The sequence below is a fragment of the Struthio camelus genome, chromosome 8 (genome assembly GCF_040807025.1).
Source record: "Struthio camelus isolate bStrCam1 chromosome 8, bStrCam1.hap1, whole genome shotgun sequence".
In the NCBI taxonomy this organism is placed as follows: domain Eukaryota; kingdom Metazoa; phylum Chordata; class Aves; order Struthioniformes; family Struthionidae; genus Struthio; species Struthio camelus.
The window spans coordinates 6,118,484-6,140,251 of record NC_090949.1 but is presented as its reverse complement, the minus strand read 5'-3'; the positions used below and the strand labels follow the sequence as shown (position 1 = coordinate 6,140,251).

General features: G+C 39.2%; 1 protein-coding gene across 9 annotated transcripts in view; it reads right to left on the bottom strand.

Moving 5' to 3' along the window:
- RALGPS2 (Ral GEF with PH domain and SH3 binding motif 2) overlaps positions 1 to 21,768 on the bottom strand; it is a 163,526-nt gene that overhangs the window by 102,265 nt on the left and 39,493 nt on the right. For 7 of the 9 annotated variants that reach the window (XM_068951778.1, XM_068951779.1, XM_068951782.1 and 4 more), the window contains 2 exons: positions 6,614 to 6,745; positions 3,944 to 4,051 (listed from right to left, as the gene is read on the bottom strand). In XM_068951778.1, the coding sequence (XP_068807879.1) occupies positions 3,944 to 4,051; positions 6,614 to 6,670 (165 nt within the window). In that variant the 5' untranslated portion in view covers positions 6,671 to 6,745. Of the gene's footprint in view, positions 1 to 3,943; positions 4,052 to 6,613; positions 6,746 to 7,291; positions 7,371 to 21,768 lie in introns of all 9 variants that reach the window. The other 2 variants (XM_009672721.2, XM_068951783.1) reach the window with 1 other exon arrangement.

Sequence of the window (21,768 nt, the reverse complement as noted above, 5' to 3'; positions counted from 1 at the left end):
AAGTCATTTTGAAAACAGTCTCACTCTGCAGTTAGTAATGGAATTCAGCCTTCCCTAAATCACAGATGTCAGAAGTCTGCACTGCATCCGTTTTACAAGAAGTATCATTAAACTAGAAGCTTCTTCATCTTGAAAAAGCAATTAGCAACATATCCACGTCCAATCTGAGATGTGCATATCCATTACTAGCACAGTCTTGCATTCTCATCAATTCCGGTACTCCCCAAATCTTGACCATACTGCATCACTCTGGTCTTCAGGCTAACATTCAAATTCAGATCAAGATTTTATAGTTTTCTATTATGGCAGGGCTGAAAGCAGGAAGAATAAGGAAATGGCCAATAAAACGCAAACAAAGGGGGTCCAAGATGGGGCTCCCTCCAAGGCACGCAAGTTTTTGGCTTATTTACTGATTTCCACAACTTTCAGCAAGAACGATCAGAAGAAAGATAGTACCCAAACAAGCAAGTACTACTGGAAAAGCAGATAAACTTGCCTAAGGAAACAAACATCAACTAAAAAGCACAGCTGCATACAGAAACATCCTTGAAAAAAGAAGGAAATTAATTATAACCTTGACAATGGGCTGCACACTGCCTACTGGTAGTTTTGCTTAACTGTTCAGAATGCTGCCTACGAGGCGTTTCAGACCCATTCACAGCAAACAGAAGGCTAAGAATAAAGACATGAGTTTTCTAAAACCTGGAATCTTCCTGGAAACTAAGAAAACAGCAAATTATACCAGGTAGTATTAACCAAAAAATACAATCGTGTCTTGCAATTGTACTGTCAAATGCTTAATAAAATACTCCTTTTTCCAAGCAGAACTCCACCCAGTTTGAAACACAATATGAAAACCATAAAAAGAGACTGTATTTTAATAAAGATTTTTATCTAAGATTGACTAAGTAGGTAATACTTAAAAGGCCCATGCAGCCTATAGGCTTCTGCACAGGAGAGAGACCTTAGAAGAGCAGAAGGATTAGAAAGCGTGCTGCAACCAAAGAATCTTGATATTTGCTTTCCAAGTCAGTGACAGCAACTGCACAGAGACTGAAGGGTCCACCCTGCTGCTCAACAGCATTCACCGCAGGCTAAATGGGAGAGTCATTCAAAGGAATTTGCAGCTATTCTGGCCTAAATGCATAATTTAACTTGAAACCATGCCACTAACCCAAATTCTGTAAGTACTCAGATCTTCTTTATGTAGAGAATGTATGCTATGATAAGATAAAATTGAAAGGATGGCCAGCCCCAAACACTTCCATCTGTGAAAAGTCAGTGATTCACTGCCTGGTTCTTCTGGACCCCAGAGCAATGAACAGGCCCAAATGGCATGCCTTGAGCCTCAGTCAGGGGTAAATCCCACGAACTATCCCCCCAAAAATTTAAAATGTCTGTGTAAGTACCACCTCACAACCCAGACGCTTGAAATTTTTGGTATGCTCATTAATACTAATTTATCCTTTCATAAATAGGATAGGAATTAATGGTTTAAAAATGGAACAAATTTAATGGGAATGCTTCCTAATGCATACTAATTTCTAATGTATACCTATATACATGTTGATAATCTCCCCCAGGACAACTCACCATGAATCTAATCACTAGAATTTCAAATGCAGTAAAATAAATAAGTAAGCAATGTTTGTTAATAATCTTTCTAGTAACGCACTTGAATCATTCAAACAGAGGGACTGTCTGTCCTCCTAGCCTCTACAAATAGGATAAAAAAAAAAATCACCTAGCGTTTTGTCTAACACTTTGTTTGTTTGTTCTTGGTTCTGCAGGATAGCCAGTTGACTATTCTGTACCATTCCCCCCTAAAAGGGGGGAACACTCCCTAGATGTAAGACTTAAAGTTCAGGGCACAAAACACTCCTGAAATTAATTTACCTTCTTAACATATAACACACAAAATCAGACTATATATCTTTGACTACGGATGGCTGCACCTACATTTGCATTTCATTTTGAAGCCAAAGTGCCGTTTGTAAGTCTTTTACTGGTTTCATTCACAGAATTTTCTGCACATGCGCTGGATCCCTTTTGAATTAAAAACTAAACAAGAAGGTCCACTCCAGGCACGCTCCAGCTCCTAACAGAGACATAACAGTCTGAACCAATTAACAGTCCTTCGGAGTGGTTTGAACAGTCATCACAGCAACATTCAGTCCAGGAGACCAGATTAAATCCGGTCTGAGTAAAAATCCATGAACAACATATAGCACCCGTGTGGGTGCCATGACACCACTCACTTCAGCCTGCTAATCTGATCCCATTGTGCCAATGCTAATGCCTAGGAGGAAGCAAGTCTTCCTCTCTCCTTTCCCATGACAGTATAAAGTAGATAGATTTCTTCGATAGGAAGGCCTGGATTTCCCGAAGAATTCTTGTGCAGAATATGCAGGTCTGAACGCGTTCTTCATAGGGGAAGTGACCTAATTTACCTGCAGTCACCTCAAGCCCCACGAAAGCCACACGTGTCCAAAACACTCAGGACACTCTGTATGTAGTTCTTAGTTTAATTTTTGTTAGCTCCTCTATTGCAATCCAACAGCAATAGCAATATTTCAGGAATAGTTCAGCATACTTTACACATTGCATTAAATTCCAAGGTAGGTAAAATGAGTTAGAAGAAACAAAAAACCCCAAACAACACTCCAAAAACCAAACACAACACATCTTTTTGCGTACCAAGAGAAATACTGAAGCCTACTGTCACAAACGCTCATAAATCTGACAGCACAAAGCAATACTTGAAAAGCTGGAGGAGAACTAGGCATGTTTTAAGCAGCACTAAGGTTCTCAAGGTCCATGAAATAACCAAGTACTGAAGTACTGCAGAGTGTCTTGAAGCATTTTTGGCTATCTCCATTTTTGGCTGGAGAGCACATGTGAATGTGATATGAGTGGTTATATTCACATATAACCTCTAACAAGATCTCCTGCAACATATGCAGCAGAAGAAGCCACTAATTGAAATGTTCAATATTTAGCCCCAATAAAAAACAACCTTTATAAAAGCAACAATCCAACTTGCGCTCTACTTTGTTACTGTTGACCTTCAATATTTGCAGATTGTTGATGAACTAAAGGAGATTCATCTGGAGAATCTATAATCCTGAATCACAGCCAACAGGTGTCCAACAGGACTATTACAAATGCTGTCTGGGGGGAGAAGAGTTGAAATGCAAAAACACTTGGACTGAACGTCACACAGGCTTTATGCGACATAGCCAAGAATACAACCCAGACAGCTCAAGTATAAGCTAGTAGTCACAAGTATGTTTTTCCTTTAAAAGTGTAAAAAATAATTACCATGTTTCCTACAGCGGGCAAAGACTATAAAAAATTTATATGACTTCTTATTGTGACTACTCTCTAGCAATGATACAAATCAAATTCTGGCCTCACTAAATAGCATCAAAATTGATGTCATTAACTTCAGCTGGGGCATGTGTGCCATCTGCCAACATCTGCAATTGCCTGAACATTACTCAGGAATGGCAGTATTTAAGAATCGAAAACTTCATTATACCAATCAGTATAAATAAAGAAAACTCAAAATGTTCAATTAAAACACCTCAATATGACATAAACTCAAGTCAAAGATATTCCTACCACTAAAACAAGCAAGTAGGTACTTTGCATTGTCTTCATGTCAGAATTAAGCTATATCATACAAATTTAAGAATCATTAGTCTACATTACATGCAAGAAAAACAGGGACAATACTAGGAGAGCTCAGGACAGCAACGCCCCAAAAGACTACATAAACAGAATATACACACAAAGGAGCTATGTATTTATAGTACAGGCTCCATTTTTGAAACATAAGGACAACAGAAGTTAGGCATAAGCCACAGGAACAGAGAAGGGGAGGAAAACGCCCCCCGCCCCCCAAAGTATTCTCAGACACGCAAATTACTTAATCACTTACTGCATATTCTTCTGGTGTAACCTTGAGAACATCAAATACCACTGCATCAAAGCTCTTCTTCAGTTCAGCTGAGCCTTTGTCACTTAGGGATTCAGAGCTGCTACTCTTCTGCAGAAATACAAACAAACAAAAATACTGATTTTTTTTGATTCTCTCCTTTTTAAGTTTTTCCCCCCGCCAAACATCACTGTCATGAAATTTTTCTATCTAATAAATTATCAATTAAAATAAAATCACAGGACATACTTTCTCCCAAGATAGATACTCCTAAAATGAGAGGGTTGCAAGCTGACATCAGCTGACTTCAAAGGTGGCTCTCAACACACAACACTTACATTTCAGGGCATAATTCATGCCAATCTCGTTGACAGAAAAAATTTTTTAAAGGAGAGGGGAAAAAAAAAAAAAAGAAAAATTAGTTCCACTGAACTCACAGAAAGTCACCACGGTGAGGAAAAAATACAACATCTGCTCCACAGGAAGAGTGAATATCAAAGGACAGTATCAATCTCTTCCTACTCCTCTTGCAAGCTAACAAAAGTTAAGCTAAGCGCTATATACACGTTTCCCTTCTAAGAAACTCTGTACCAGCAATTTTAGTGACACTTTAATGCTAGAACTGAAAATTCCAATTTGGAGAAGACATCAGTTGCTATACTATGATTATATAGCTGGAACATATCCAGATACGAGCTTCCCTGCTAAATACAAATATGGTTCAAAATTTAACACTTCATACAGTATGAAGCCAACACACCTATGTTATGGGTAATCACTTGTTTTGGTATATAGATACAAACCTAGATTCTCTTTTCAGTCATTACAAGTAAGAAGTTGCTTGTCACACTGAGGTTTGAGATGTCACATCCAGGTGTGTACTTCATATGTGAACTCAGACGTATTTATTTTGGAAATACGCATCCAGCATGCAATCACTTTGTCCCCCTGCCACTCCCCCAGCCCTTTCCTCTGAGAACAAGAGGGGCTACACATTTCCTATTCTTAGTTTCCTCTCATTGTCATAATCCTTGGGTAAAGCAAACTTCTGACTAAAAAGCAAAAAATAAGATGATTCACATGGACAAAACCTTGTGAAGGGCCCCCAGTTAACTATGGTCAGTAACTTCAACTTTCAACTGCTTGTTCTTCAGCAAACAGGATCACCTTTGCTACACTATGAAGTCTGCAGGGTTCACCAATAACAATCTTGGAGCTCTCACAACAGTTTTGTTAACACTTTGTATGGAGATGCTCCAGGGGAAGAAAACTAGTACTGATACACACTGCATGCTCACCATTGTCGGGAGCTCCATCTTAGCAGTGGCAAAACACACTGAACACAAACCAAGACTCATTTAGCCTCATCTTGGAGACTTGATGTATCCTTAGGCGCTCTATTCTAACTACGATCATGTGGGAGGCACCTCAGAGAGCTGAATTCTTTACGAGAAGGTAAGAGAACGGAATATCCTGATCTTGCAGTGACGCATCTGTTCTAAAACAAAACAAGGCCTGCAGGTATTATCAGCAAATAGATGCTATGTCAAGCAAAACTGCAAGCACTCCTCAGGCAAGAAACTGGAAAGCATCCACAAGGTCTTTCCTTGACTAGGTGTCAGAAGATACATGCCCTTCCGAGCAGGAGCAGTAGAAACCAAAATTCCCAATTTCTGGAGCAGATGAAAAAACCAAGCAGAGAACCATTGGCTCAGATGATGATATTTTTGCATTATTCTAACATTTTTCTCCTGAAAAACCTAACAAGGCAGTACTATTATGGTTGCACTACATATTTCTATTTTTACTTCCCACTCACAGAAACGAGAGCATTTGAGTTCTCGAAAATTCAGCCAGTTGAAATAAATCCTGCTCCATTCTTAAACATTTTTGTTTTAAAGACCTGAAGAATACACTTGCTCATTTAATAATCATAACTGTTTTAGGTAGTTAAGTTCTTCTGACAGCACTGTATCTTTGAAAAAATCTGATTTTGAGGAAAAAAAATAAAAACGGAAAACCCCAACCAGGCAGGCATCCGTTTTCACTAACCAGTATATGGCACCTTCAGAAACTTTTCAATTTTAAGTTTCCCTTCCTTCCCAGTTAGGGACGATAGAAAAGAATAACTTACTGAAGGTAGATTCATGTAATGTGTCCGATGTGCACACTTAACTCATGAGCGGTCCAACTCTAAGGGGTAGAAACTTTGTCGGGGGACCCCACATCAATCCCTCCCAAGGTCAGGGGGGAAAGGGAACGACCTTATCATTCCAGCACTACAGCGTTAGAACCCCCATACAGCTACTGTCGGAGAGGAGAACATTCCCCATGGGCCTCACCAACCCTCTATATTGCGCTAAGAGTACCTATCACTACTATAAAACTTGGAAAAAAAGGTTATCTGGATGTGATGAAAAAATGACACAGAAAAGGCATTTACAGGCTACGGCAAGGCTGCAAATGATAGTTCATACCTTCTATTGGTATACAAAGATCAGAACCTGAAATTATTCACATCTAAACTGTGGAACATTAAACCACCACACCCACGTAAGAAAATCTGCTGCATAAGATCTGCTGAAAGATAGACACTTTCTTTTGAGGCATTTTTAAAAAAGATTTAAGTTTTACGGTCTTAAGTATTCAACAACCAAGTTTTGTAATCCTTACCTCGGAAGCAGTAGCTGCAATATTAACACTGCTTGACTGTCCATTCATTAGGTCCATACTGCCCGCACCATTAATCTTCTGCCCTACATTTAAGGCAGCAGGATCATCTCCAAGGCAACAGGATAACCATTCCTACAAAGGACAAAAATAATCAGAAGCCATTTTGTTCAAGTGTTTTAAGAAAGATTCATCATATAAAATCCATAACAAAACCCAAAACACTTAAAACAGCTACGTTGCCTTGAGGCCCTTAAAATGTCAAAATACAAACTAATGGATTGTAGTGGAATCTTCAGTTCTTACTGCCAATATAGAGATTTTCATATTGTTTTCTATATTATTTCCTTTACACCAGTATTGCTATGTAAATACATGCATTAACCCATAACTTAAGTTATGCTTGCAGCATCAGTTCAGGTAAGATTCTTTCCTTTGATTACAAACTTTAAAAAGTATACTCGAGATTAAGTCTATTAGATTTCTTTGTGTAAGTTACTGGATAACTTCCTTCTTTATTTTCGTGTTTACCAGCTTCAAGTGAAAAGTATCAGAATGAAATCACTTCAAGAGCACAAATTAAAGTTATCTTCTTTTCCTCCAGAAATCATTACCCAAATTACTGTTTAAACAAAAACATCACTCATGCATCCCTCTGATCCATCCTTGCAAGAATATTACCTTTTCAAATTTTTCATTTCTACAGAGAAAAGGCTGCAGAGAAATGAAGAATTCTGGCCTCACTGCAGAAGCAGACTACCTAACATATAAACATTAGAAAATAAAAATTGGTTTAGGCTTAAATTTCATGGGATATTAGTGCCCTCTAGTGTGAAAAAGAGGTCAAATTACTTTTCATAGGTGTTCATTTATAACAAGTCTGACTGTTTCCAAATTTACTATTGTTTATGATATTCATTTTATGTCTGTAGTTTAACTCAGAACTGTGGATAGGCTGCATATTAGCGGAGAAGTTAAGTGACAGGTAACTACAAGCAATACCACATGACAACGCAATATTACAGCATTTCATATTTAAGACTTCTACGTTATTGAAAAAACAAAATAAAATTATGTGAAAAGCTCTATTTGCAAGTGATCTGAAACAGGTATATCAGACAGATAAACCTGGAAGGCAAGAAACTACAGTATCTGAACAATAAAATAGCCTCAAAAATTCAGTAGCTTTAAGATGTCATTGTAGGAATGCAATACATAAAGGAGGTCAATTGAAATAGAACTGTACAGCAAATTTCAGCCAAACACTACACCTTCTAGTTATCTGGGGTATTAATAGCCCCATCTTACCTATGCTAGCTAGATTTCGGCAGATCAGAATAACCATTCACATGGTAGTTGGGGCAGGGGGTTGTTTGTTTTGTTTTGTTTAAAAAAAAAAAAAAACACACTCTGATGAGACTTTTCTCATTCTCAGGATAGAAAACACCGTATTCCACTTCAGCATTATACTCCCAACCATAAGCTGTAACTAAGATGATGTATTTGCCTGTGCTAATATCAGAAGACCTAGTGACGTTAAAAAACTCCAGCTAAAAATCTTAGGATAATACTCTTAATAACTGTATTAAGCCCATGTCAATGGAAAAATACCTTATCTTTGGCTTGTGACTTAGTTCCAATCACTACTATCCTTCCCTATCCCAATTACCCTCCAGATTGTCTTATGCGGCATATTTCCAAATGCTTAACTCCCCAGTGCTTCTTTTTATTCCCTTTCCTTGTCATCTCTTGAACTGAAGAGTAAGGAAATAAGACTCTAGAATCGACGTAATCCTCATTTATGTTGTAACAGTAGGGGACGGAGGTATCACATGTCCACTGCAACTAGTGTTGCAGGTTCTCTGCACATTCAGAATATCATTCTTGTCCCGATTTAATCTTACTCTTCATCAAAAAGCTAGTCTTTAAGAATGTGCATTTTTAACCATTGTAATTTTAAGGAAAATTGACACTTTGCACAATTTCACCATATCAGGTAAAGCCAATCTTATCTAAAGGCTGCATATTTAGCAACCCTGGTCTCAGACACACTGCAGTCGTTCCCCATGCTACCTCTCTCCCCATACTATTGGGGAGAGGTAAGAAAGAATTAGGAGAAGCGCTTCTGAGCGAGGATAAGTGAAAACTTAGGTTTACTTGCTTGGGTGTTTGGGGGGGGGGGGGGAGGTGGAGGGTGTTTTTAGTTTTATTATGACATAACAAAATTGGTACTTTTAAAGAAGTTATGCATATTACAGAAACCTACAGAGTTGGCAAAGCAGCCTCAGATAAACAAGAAATAATTCCTCTGTTGCTGTGTTGCTTATAAGAGAAATAATTCCTCTATAAGCAACACAGCTGAAGCCCAGGTCCCTAATGATTAGTCTCCTGTAACCCATACACATCCAGACAGGCCTCAGCAACGTATCTTCCTCCCATCAGTATTCTGTCATGCAAGATCTCAAGCCTTTCCCGTGGCCCCTTAACACAATGCTTCTCATTCCCTACCTGCATTGTAAGCTAAACCAGTTTTGTTTGCACCTTCCTATCTACTTCAAGTACTAGACAGACAGGTACTTATGGCTGTGCTGACCTAGCAGAAGAGTAAACAAAATAGATAAGCATGGAAATTGTGATAGATTTCCCCCCTTGAGGGAGGGAGGGTACAGAAGTGATGAACGCTGATCTAGGTTTTTCTTCTTCTACCAAGCCACTAATTTTGAGGAAACTTCTAAGAACCCTGTTCTTATGAACTCTATCCCTTAAGTACGGTTCACCTTGGCCACCACGCCAAGAAGTGAGTACAGATGGGTAGGCAGAGAAAGTAACTGCATATGCCTCAGGAAACTACATATCTCTTGTCTTCCCTCTCCCCAAGCCTCCAAGGCATCCCAGGCTAGGTCCATAGCCTGAACTGCACACTCCCCTCTCCCCCTCCAAATCCAGCTAGAGCTCTCTCCTCTTCAGGAGATGCAGGAACAGAAAGCACAAACGCTCTCAGACCTAGGATGCAGCTCCAGAAGCAGGCTTGTCTTCCTCCTGCTAAAAGCAGGCTGACGAGACTGTCCTGTGCTGGGCCAGGCTCATCGAATTACAGCCAACATTTGATTCAGTGGCCCATCTAGCCCGCTGCTACTAAAACAATTATTCCCGTAACTTGTGCAACAGACTATGCTCTAGTGCTGAAATTCAGATTTCAAAAGCTACTCCTGTCAGACTGGTGGCACCATCAGGGGCATACAATACAATGCGTGTTCAACTTTTTTTCCAAATAGGTAAGAAAGTTTCTCAGAAAAACCCTACGTTAAGAGGAAATCAAGATTAAAAATAAAACTTTTGTCAATTAGACTCTATTAAAGCTGTCTATTCAGTCTTAATTTTGTACCCATTGCTACACTACTGTATTAACTTTAAATACATTTACATACAATTTTTCTTATTCCATAGATATTTAGTAAGGGGCAGAAACAACATAATATAAACTAACATTTATCAACTTCCAAGTCCTAGAATGTGCAACATTGAAAAGCGTACTTTTGAAAGCTTTATTAGGTATGAGAACACCGCTATACTCTTTCCATAACAATGAAAGGTCACAGCAACAATTTTGGCCAGCGTCCCATTCTAGACAAGCGTAAAGATAATCCTAACACTGGAATAATTAATGTTTTGCATACTCTACTAGCCTTCTGCTTAACACCACAATAAGTAGTACACAGCAACATCAGGAAGAATGATCAACAGCAGAGTTATTCAGAACAACATAATGGGATACGTGAAATGACTGTCGCCACACTACAAGTGAGTCACAATTTGCAGTGTGTACCCTCTATATCCAGTTACAAAAACTAAGTTACATTCAGTAATTTGAACTTTCAGTTTGTTTCTCCTCTTCAATTTAATAAATGTCTGTGTTCTCAGAAATGCATTAAATGTGGAATGGAAAGAGTTTTATATGAAGCATTAAATGCTCAAGACAAGCGTGCACTTGTACCAACCTGAAGCCTGGACTACTGGATGCACTATGTAGTGCTTTCCTACCTCTTCAAGTCTTGCATGCTGTACAGGGCAGGGGGAGGGAGAGGAAAAAAACACACACACACAGCTAAAAGATTCATCAGACTGAAAGAATGAAAGCATCTAGATAAGCAGGAGCTGCTGTCTTCAATGAGTCTGAATTTTTGTGCAAATTCACCCAAGGCAGTATTTGATAACCACTTCATTACAGTAAGGTGCCTAGTGGAAAGCCTAAGCTTGAATACTTTTCCCAGCAGAATCCAGGGAAATTATTGCTTCAGGTTGGGTCTAATACTGCCTGAAGAAAAAAGAAAAAAGGAGAACAGGCAAGAACCTGTACAAGCAGCATTTTAAAAGACCACCCTAAAGTTACACTAAAAAATGGCCTGCTAAGCTCAGTGGCCAGAACAATCCACAAGCCTCAAGGAAACAGAGCCGCGGTGAAACTTTATGAATAGCTTGAGTCATAGTGACCAACATCCTATTTGTTTACCAACATTAGGAATGATAACAGCGTCATCTGTTTTCATGGAAATCGGTGATCAAAACAAGAGTGCCTTGCATGGATTATGATCAACTACGAAGGCAAGGCCAGTACCAAAAACTCTGGGATCAAAGAACTGTAAGAATCAAACAACAGATTGGGTAAAATCAACCTGAGCACCTGATCTTGTGGAAACTCTCACCAGTATTTTGATAAACAGTACAGAAAAAGTATTTCCTTCCAAACATGAAGCAGAAGTATACGAGACTCCATAGAATCAGACAGACTTTAACTAACATAGGTAAATTTTAACTACTTCATACCAGGCTCCCAAAACACTTAGGTAAAATCGCGCAGCCATCAACTGAATTCTAATTCTGGGATCAGAGCCTTCTCACCCTTAGAAGTATATTTCTTCCAACACTGCTTGGCACTTTCCAAATTACACCCACTGAACAAAAGGTACCAGCTTCAGTAAAACAGAACCTCAAGTTCTTCAAGCAACTGTCACATTGGCTTCATATGCACCAAGCAGGCTCCTTCTGGCTGGAAGAACGTTGTGGAACTGCTTCTGCATCTTGGATGCTCACTGCCCTTTAATCAGAAGTTGTTAAATACAGAATGGGCCAATTAATCCATAACTCCTTCTTACCATAAATAGCTACAGTAAAGAAATCCTATTACAATTTTTCACTCCGCACACTAGCATTTGCCATAGATGAAGAATACCCACACTCAAACGCTAATGGTTTTGAATGCGGGTCTGAACAATGCTGTAAGGCTGGGTTGTGCCCCCCTAATTGCGTTCATGCTGCTGCACATGCAAATTAACTCTGGAAGTGGGCTAAGGTGGCCTAGTGGCACACAGGCACCAGGGAGGAATACGTAAGGAAGACAAACTGCACTGGCACACAGGCACTACAGTTACCACCATATAAAAATGAAAAAATTTTTACAATAGAGACAAAATAAAAGCTCAGGGAACTTTATATAAACACCATCCTTCTCCAGTAAACTTATCATTCAAGACCTCAAATCCCAGACCTTAAATCTCACATACTAACAAGTCTATCCGGTCAGATGCAATATCACATGTAAATGAACAAGAGTAAAATTTAGTGTCTGTATTTGCAAGAGAAAAATGAAAGGAAGAGGAACGTGATCTAGGCAGATCAGAGCCTTCCACACATACTAAAACCAGGTTTGGTTTTTGAAAGGATCGCAGAAGAACTTTGGCTGGAAGGCACCTCTCAAAGTCATCTGGTTCAATCCCCTGCTCAAAGCAAGGCCAACCTCGATCAGATTGCTCAGGGCCTTATCTAGTTCATCTCTGAACACCTCCAAGGATGGAAATCCCACAACCTTTTTGGGCAACCTATACCAGCGTTCAACCCCTCTCATGATGAAAACTTTTCTCCTTACGTTTATCAGAATTTCCCTTGCCGCAACTTGAGTCTTTATGCCTTGTCCTTTGACTTTGTCCCTCTGAGAAAGGTTTAGTTCCACCTTCAAATGCCTAATGGGAGGCTATGGAGTTTTATTGCTGTCTTCTCTATCTAGCCTGTTTGTCTTAAGGCTGAATGAACCCCATACACGCAGCTTCCTGCAAGGTGCTTCTCAAGGCATGGACTCCAGTCCCCTACTCGCTACGGTGGTCCTACTTGCTCATCGTACTGGGCTTGTTCAAGTACGCCAAATGCCTTTCTCGTACTGGGGAGCCCCAAAACAGACAGTTCTCCAGATGTGGTCTCAGAAGTGCTGAACAGAGGAGAATAATCATTTCTCTTCACCAGCTAGCTACATTTCTTTTAATGGAGCCCACTGCTGGACTTCTCTGCTGCAAGGGCATATTGCTGACTTGCGTCAACTTGCTGTCCAGTAGAACCTCCAGAGAAAAAAAGTAAAGTAGCCTGAGTTAAAAAACAAAAAAAAAACACCAGAAAAATCTGTTTTACCTTTACAGAAAGGCATTAAGAACCTGCCTGCATAAGTCTAGGCAAAGCAAAACTAGTGAAGGCCGAGACTAGACACTAGTGGAACAAAGTAAGTGGATAAAGACACGGCTAGAATGGAGATACAACTTTGACCAGAATATTATTGTGGAAAGAGACTACTAACAGTTATTATATACATGACACGAGCATAAATATTAGAAGAACACTAAAACACTGGGTAATACAGGAAAACACCACAATACAGGAAGAACAAGCCACCTGATGAACAGGAAAATGAAAAATGAAGTTCAGCCATAAAATCTGAGAAGATCCCTCTTAAGCTTTTGCTATGAATTTCAGCTCGTTACTTGGAAACGACTGTCACCATATTCTAGACGTGAAGTAGTCACACGAGATCAAGCAAAATGCTTGCAATAGATATGGGGAGGAACTACCACCAAAACTTTCCGGAGACCTTGACTGTTGTATCATATGCAACTCTAGGAATCCAGCTTTAAAATATTTTCAAACCCAAATATACACAAAGAAAGGCTTCCAGGTTAACTGAAGAGGCCCAGCATAAGTGGAAACCAAGAGACCTCAGCTTGCTCAGGCCAACAAACCAAAATCTGCAAGAGGATACACTTGCGACATGTAAAAATTAGGAGGACAAACCAAAGGAGTATGAGTAAAGTGTAAATTTAAGCCAGAGACCAGAATACAGCAATCAGGTTCTCAAATATTTTCGCAAAGATTGTTTAAAGCAAAAAAACCATAGCTCTTTAAGCTGATACTCAATTCATTCCTTGAAGAAATTGTGTGATATGGTGCCTGCAACAACAGTATAGCTAACCCAGTAATGCAAGAGATCCCTTTCAAAGGTTCAGTTAGTCCTATTACAGACTCAGAGCACATCTACGTTCCTTCTCACACAACTCAGCACCTCAAAAGTTACATGCAGCACATCCCACTCTTCTACTAAGCATGCCTTGCCCAATAGAATAAAAGTGGTATTAGCTGTTTAAGCTCCAGAGATGAAACCCAAAATCCACAAAATAGCAACAGACTAACAAATATTTATTAGGTTTTACAATGAAGTTTTAAACACGAAAAAAGCTTCATTTAAATATGGTCCTAGTAGATTCCCTTCTCCCACCCTACAAAAAGCTTTCCCTTGTCCAAAGTGTAATAATTACCCTTATTAAGCAGTAATTACTCACAGAGCACTTTCACTATGACGCATGGGCTCACGATATGGACATCCAAACCACCTTATTACTGTTTTAATGTATCTAATACTCCCAACTTCTGCGGGGAAAAAGAAGCGGGGGCAAAGAGAGACGAAAGAAGTAACATTAGGGTAATACATAGCAAGGCTCTGGCTCACTGGTATCTTACTCAAATTGCAGCTATCGAGACTACTACTTCATGTTGCTCCAATACCTAACGCTTGCCCCTTTCAGTCTCAACAACAGGTGCATCTTGTGGCTTCCACTTCCTCCGTGGAGATAAAGGAAAGAAAATTGTTATTAGCTCAATTTGAAATCAGATTGCAACAAAACCAAAAAAGAAATCAAAAAATGAAAGTTTTCTCAAAATTGAAGTTTTCTGAAATGAATTATACAAAAAAGTTCCTTACTCTGACTTCTATCTTTCCAAAGGTAGCAGTACTCACTGAAGATGTTTCATTCATAACCAAGGGTTAACTGGTAGATACCGGAGCACAAGGCAACAAATTTTAGCACTGGTACTTTTACACAGCTGCAAGAAGCAGTAAATCCTGACCTTCACATAAGGCAGGGATGAATTCAACAGAGGAAAGAATCATTGCAAGCAACAAATGGAGTAGGCCAAAAACGTGAACACATGTACAAACTCTAAGTTTAGCCTGAGGTTTTAAGAGGTTTGCTTTCTGTTGAAAAAAGGCCTCCATCAGAGTTTGAGACCTATAAGATAAAAGAGAGGTTCAGGTAAGCAAACAACTTCACTTTACAGGAACTTAAGAAGCTTCTGTTCACAAACTGCCTACAAATTATCAGGTTCTCAGGGAGCTTCGTTCTTCAAAGATCATTTACAAGCCTCTATTCCATTTGTAGTTCTTTAGAAAGAACACTGCACAGAGAAACATTTCATTCTTTGGATTTGTCTACTATCTTTCAGATGCTGTCAGAATCAATGGAACATTTGAAGTTATGATGTGTTGTTTGTTTTTCCTCCAATATCTCAAAAGATAAGTATTAGGGAACACAATTATTTAAGCACTGAGAATACATTGAGAATAGTAAGGTTTCACCCTCCTCCTCCAGCTCCCTCTCCAGAATTCAAGCCTACTGTCTGTCCAGCAAATTTCTGAGAAAAAAGCATAGTCTTTCTTTAAATGCTTGAAGGAAGAATCAAAGTTTGTTCAGTCAGGAACCAGAGGAGGATTCCTCCTCCTCCGAAACAAACACAAAATAGGAGAAATCAGATCCTGGAGACGTGTTTGAAAGACCGGAACTACTGACATTTATTTCCACAGATCAGAGGCGCAGAGGAAGCAAAGGAAACAAATAGGGAAGATTTAAGTTGAGGTAGATGCTCCAATAAATTATGCAGAGCTATAAAATGATAACCTTTCCACAATCAGCTTTTCCAAGATGCCCACCACATGGCCATGCAGCAACCAGTTTTGCTTGCAAACAAGAAGAGTAGTAGAAGATATCATGTTGATTAACAGGGGTCCAGTTTGCAAAGTCTTTTATTATGGTTTAGAAGTACAAGCACGGCATCAGTGGAACTACCAAAGTAAGAATACAGCCATGGACAACATTCTGAACAGTCATAAAAATAGTACTTAGCTTAAAACAACAGAACACAGAACACCACTCTACTACGAACTTCAGGATCAACAACACACTACTCGAGAGGTATCCATATCCACAGTTTTGCTCCATTTCTGGATACTGCAAGCAATATCTGAACAAGGAAACATGATCATAGGCTATGTTTCAGGAAAGATACATGTTCACTGTAAAAACTCTCCAGAAGCCACCTTTTTGATTCTTAGGTTTGGGGTCTTTTTAATAATGCAACAGTTAAAATTCCAGCACAGTAAACAATTCCAGCAGAAAAGAAACTTGGAGAAAACCATTATAATAGGCTACAAATGGATCCACATGGGTGATAATTCAGAAGCCAGAAGATTTAAGTATTCGGCAAGGGAAAAAAATTAAAAAATATTTAAAGAAAATATTTTATGTGCAACTACACACATGCAAACGCTGAAACAAAGGGGACTACAGAAAACAGGGGCTCTTTGTTACTGTCAATAGGCTACGGGAACTCTGTCACCCGCAGTCACCACCACTCATGCACCAGAAGCTTGTATGATAATTAAAAAAGTCAGCCATGGATCTAGACACTGAACACTCTGAAAGAGAAAAATGCCAGGTACTAAAAATGGCTTGCAATCATCAGAAATCCTTTCTTACCCAAAGCAGATAATGGCAACAAATACTAGAGCAAAATTATGGAGTTACCTGGAAAAGAGCAACTAAAAGACTCAACCACAAATTACATTAATTGTAAGCTAAATGTGAAGGTACCTATGCTTCCCACACAGATGTGAAGACAACTCAAGTATCCACACAACTCTTTGAATAATGTTCTATAGACAGCGAGCGCTACAGTCAAAGTCGTAAACAGTCAAATCAGAAATAAGATGACTAAACCATCCTAGGGGTAAGTTTTTAAACAAACGAGTGACGACAAAACACCAACCAACTGTTGCTGAGTGACAGTCTCTAGATCCACAGAATTAAAGATTCAGTACATGTGTCTGCCTCAACTGCGTGCTCTCTTTGTTCAATAGGACAAAAAAGGGCAGATTTCTTGGTTAGGAGAAAGGCGGCAAAACCCCTCCCAGTGAATACCTCACATTTTCTCAGGCAGGAAGAAGAAAAGTATTGTTCCAGGAACATTTTGCCATGATTTCTGTGACAGACAGTGAGGCTCTTACCTGAATAGACACACAATGTCTTAGTCCGTTTTAAAAGTCAGCATTTGGAGAGATCAATATAGGCCTTATCAATGACACTTGTGATGACATTTCAGTGTTCTCTATAGTTATTCCTTTTTTGCCATCATGTATCTATACAGAAGTTTATATAGTTGCTATAGAAGTGGCGCTAACAGGAAGAAAAGAAATTTGACAGCCTATGAGTTGCCTGCATTTGGTATGATGAGTATTATGCTGAAACACAAAAGGCGTTTAGAGAAGGGAGCTGAATTTTCCAAGTGAATTTTGCCTGTGCTATTATCCCCAAGTTTATTTACAAGAGTGTTGAGGTCAGCTTGTCCAGCTTCTACAAGCAAACAATACACGGACTGGTTACCCATCTATCCAATCATTCACACCTTTTCTGAGTTTTTTAACTCCCTTTAGAAGAGCCACAGTAAATCCGGAAATGGATTTAATAACAAATAAACACTCAAACACCAGCAGTTCAAAGTTAAATCCTTTTCTTCACCCAAGAACAGTCAGTAAGTACTATGCAACTGCTGACCACCAAAGCATCTCCATAAGAACATAAAACATGATAGAGAAACTGAATATATTCCAGGTGAATTTATGCAGATCTAGGACTTCAACAAATCAAACAGATCTTAGAACCTTGTTTTAAATGCTTGAGAACCACCAGATAAATCCTAGGACTCATCAGCTGGCCCAGCAAGATGACAGTGGCCTACTGAAAACGTCTACAATTGGAGACCAAGCATATGTTCATTTCTACTAGAATATTATTTTCCTTCATGAAAATATTCACATTTTAAGATGTCATCTGACATTGTTTGTTAGGCTAACAGGGGAAAACAGTAGATTGCAAGGAAATCTTCTCTGCTAAGGTACTCAAAGTAAACGGGAATTTATTGTGAAGTGTGAAATTCTGATATACCCATCTTATTCCTTGCGCATTAACAGCAATAGATGTATCACCACAAAAACTAAACGTGATTTTAGGCAAATGGATAGTATAAATTAGAGCCCTGGTGGAGGTATTTCTAAGCCGCCTATCTACATTATTGATGAAGGATTTGCTCCAAAGAAGGAAGGACATAACTACCCACCGAGTTTGCAGAACTTCTATAACTGACATAGCATTCAACGTTTTCCAGGAGACATCAAAAAAAGACACTGAGACGTGACACAGGCATTAACTTAGAGTATAGCTAGCAAAGCACGGGAACCAACTATGCAAAAACATTTGAACACTTCTACTAGTAAAGTCAAGCCTTAAATTCTTGATTATGAAATGGGAAAGATGACAAATTACAGGAAAAAAAATACATGACAAAGTTCTTCACATCACACATGGTAACCTCAAACTAATCTGGGACCAAGGAGGTCAAATAATTTCTCAAGTTACTTCGTAAGGAGGCAGAGGCGCCTTACTGTGCATGTAAGCAATGCTTCAAATGAGGAGTGCAAAAAATGAACACCTGCTGAAGACATACACATCCTTTTCCTCTGCGCTGGATTTAGTAATAATCTGACCAAGATATCAGGAAAATGGAACACAAACCTGGATACAATTTAGTGGCATTCAAGAAGTAAATGCACAAGATGCATATGTATACACAATGCTGATTGACCTGCACAGCTCCACAATGCACAAGATGCATACGTATACACAATGCTGATTGACCTGCACAGTTTCACAGGCACAGAAAACCTGTAGACTCTAAAACATAAGCAAAGGGAGAACAGTTCAAAACATGGACAAACACTTTTTCCAAATCCGACATACAGCATGGGGATTCCCAAAATTTTTAATACCTCTACGTGCAGCAACTGATGACAGACTAACAGCGCACGTGTTGGTCTCTTCAGCATTTAGGAGGCAATTCAGCTCACTGGCACCACACACAAAAACTCTGTTTCAGTATGCCTTAGATAGAAACCATCAAGCAAGAATTTTGAGATGATTCCTGTGTTTTGAACCTAGTACAGTAAGTTCACAAGTGAGCCTGCCCAAATTTTACTTGAATATTTGAGATATTCTGTGGACAACTAGATAATTAATACTCAAACATATTCTTGAGCTGATGAAAGACAACTGTGTCTATTTATGCCTAATCAATAGACACATGCATTAAGAACTAATTCAAGCGCAGAGACATGCAAGCTGAAAACCTATCTGTTCCCAACAGTAATGACAGAGAAAGACTATACGCAAGAGACGGTAAAGATTTGGAGGAGAATGGTATTTCAAATGTATATCTACTGTTTCACAGCAGATAACACTATTTCTCCTTGAGGAAACCATGCTGTTTATGTTTAAATTTAAAGATGAAGGCAGTTTTCCTCATTAGTTGTGTTTATCTTTCTAACTGGCAAAAATGTAAATCTTGAACACTACAAATGCAAAAAAGTATCTACTGTGAGATGGCAGGGTATCAAAATGAAGAACACAAACACTATTATGTGGCCACTCAGTGCTATCAACTGCGTTTTTAAAGAGCTCAGAGATTGGCATCTTCCAAGAAAAATTCCACTAGAAACTGCCGCTTCTGTCAATATTACTATTGGAAGTTTCTGATCTTACCGCACCGATTATAAAGTTTTTTGCTCAGCCCTTTCTAGGGCCCCCGCCCCAAACCATCACAGTGCTAAAACAAAGGAGCAGCACGAACCTTGGAGAAATCAAAATGAGGACAACAGCAAAAATCTTCAGATCCCAAAAAGCTTACCTGGTCAGTGTTTTTGTTCTCTAGTAACTTCTGGCAGGAATCCTTACAGGAGTTCTGAGATTTCTGTCTCTTCTCCTCTTTCTCAGAGAGGGAACCTCCCGGCCCAGACTACTTATTAGCACTGGCTTGCTCCTAAACAACAGAGGCTAGCCATTCCGCACAAGCCAATGAAAGCTAATTCCTGGCTTTCTCTACGTGAAACTAGACCACTGTCTTGAGACCTAGTCATGCCCGCCCCATTTCTGCCTTAAATTAAAATGAGTTTTAAAAGGCTTGAATCACCCACATTAATAAATAGATTGGCCAAGACAAACATTTTTCATTTTACACATAAAATTTGCCTCGAATAGGAGGAAACATACAGGGGAAAGTGTGCTATATGACTGACAGAACTGGAAGGGTCTGGGGGCGGTTTTTAGCATTTGGATCCAGTACCGCAAATTACAATTGGGTCAAGGATTTGATATAATTTCATCATTAGTGAGGTCAAATGTTCCACAGCCTGGAGGGTCAAAGGAACTAACTGGTCAACAAGGGAAACATGAGTGGGCGCTACACAGCAGTGAGCGGCCTGTGCTGGGAAACACAAACTGAGCTGAGAGCACTGGATGGGGAACAAGAGACTCTCTACTTATTGCCAGCAAGCAATTCCACTGCCCTGCAGACAGAGGCAGAACGCAGCCCATGGACCGCCAGTTGAAGAAACTGTTGTAGAGAATCACATGCATTTAAATTTTGCATCATTTAATCATGTTTCCGTGCCCGATCATTGTGAGAAGTTTAAGATATAAGCTATCTTATTGCTGCAATCTTACAGCAAGGAGTGAATTTGAATCCCAGGTCAGAAACTGGGAATTTGCAATTCCAGAAGGTGCTATTTTATATTGCAGCATTCTCAGAGTGTTCTACCAGAGAACTGTCTTTGTCCTGCTCTGAGCAAGGGGTGGACTAATGACCTGCTTTCTAACCTAGTCTATTCTAAAACACTATAGAAAACACAAAAGGCCTTGAGATAAATTCCTGCATATATTAGAGAAACTCTGTCACTTCGCATGATGTCCATTTAAGACTTTAGATGTAATTAGAGATGTCTATTTAAGACTTAAATGTAATTAGAGATGCCTATTTAATCTAAAATTAAATGGTTTGATTCTGCTTGATCAAAAAATTTCAATATATTTCTTTCTCTCTGAACATACAGTCTAGATAGTTTCTTGTTCTCTTAATGGTGTGAGTTTTTAAATATATATTCCTAGATTCCAAAAAGCAGAGATAAACACTACAAAAAAAGGCTTGAGATTTGTTTAGTGTGAATGTCCCTTGTTTTTCTACAAAAGTTCGGTAAAGTTGGCTTCAGGCCCCCAACAAAAACATTTTACTTCATAATAGATACAAAGAAGATCCTGCAGAATATTGACAGAAAGCTATTTCGAAGTGCATCACTTCCAGCAATCAACTTCTGGCATGGGTATGTTCTCCTAACTAGGAAAAGCAGCACTGTGGTAAGTATCTTCCAGTTCTGGGGTATTTGAGTGCTATCCATGCGGCTGGCCTCTCTCCTCCAACATTAATGAAACCTACAAGTAAATTACAGTCCGTTTTGTCTTTCCAGAAAAAGTATCACAGCAAAGTAAGACTGCCAAACGTGCACATAGGTTCAGAGGTGAGAAAGCCTGGAGATCCCAGGATGAGAAGAGAGTTGTACTGAGGGACAAAATGCCCTATTTCAGGGATAGGAGAGAAAAACTGTAACCCATCATGTTAGAGTCCAGCCTGCAGTACAAGCTAATCGGCCAAGTATCATGGAGAAGCGAGGGGAAAGGAGAGAGAACAGGCCCTATCCCTACACCCAATTTCCCCAAACCTCGCTAAATCTTTGTTTAAAGGTTTCATGATATTTGATGCTTGGTGATACTGCTACACTTTATGGCATCAGTACCATAAAATTTTCAACCGATATCATTCGTTAGGATCTCATATTCTGGAAAAACCTG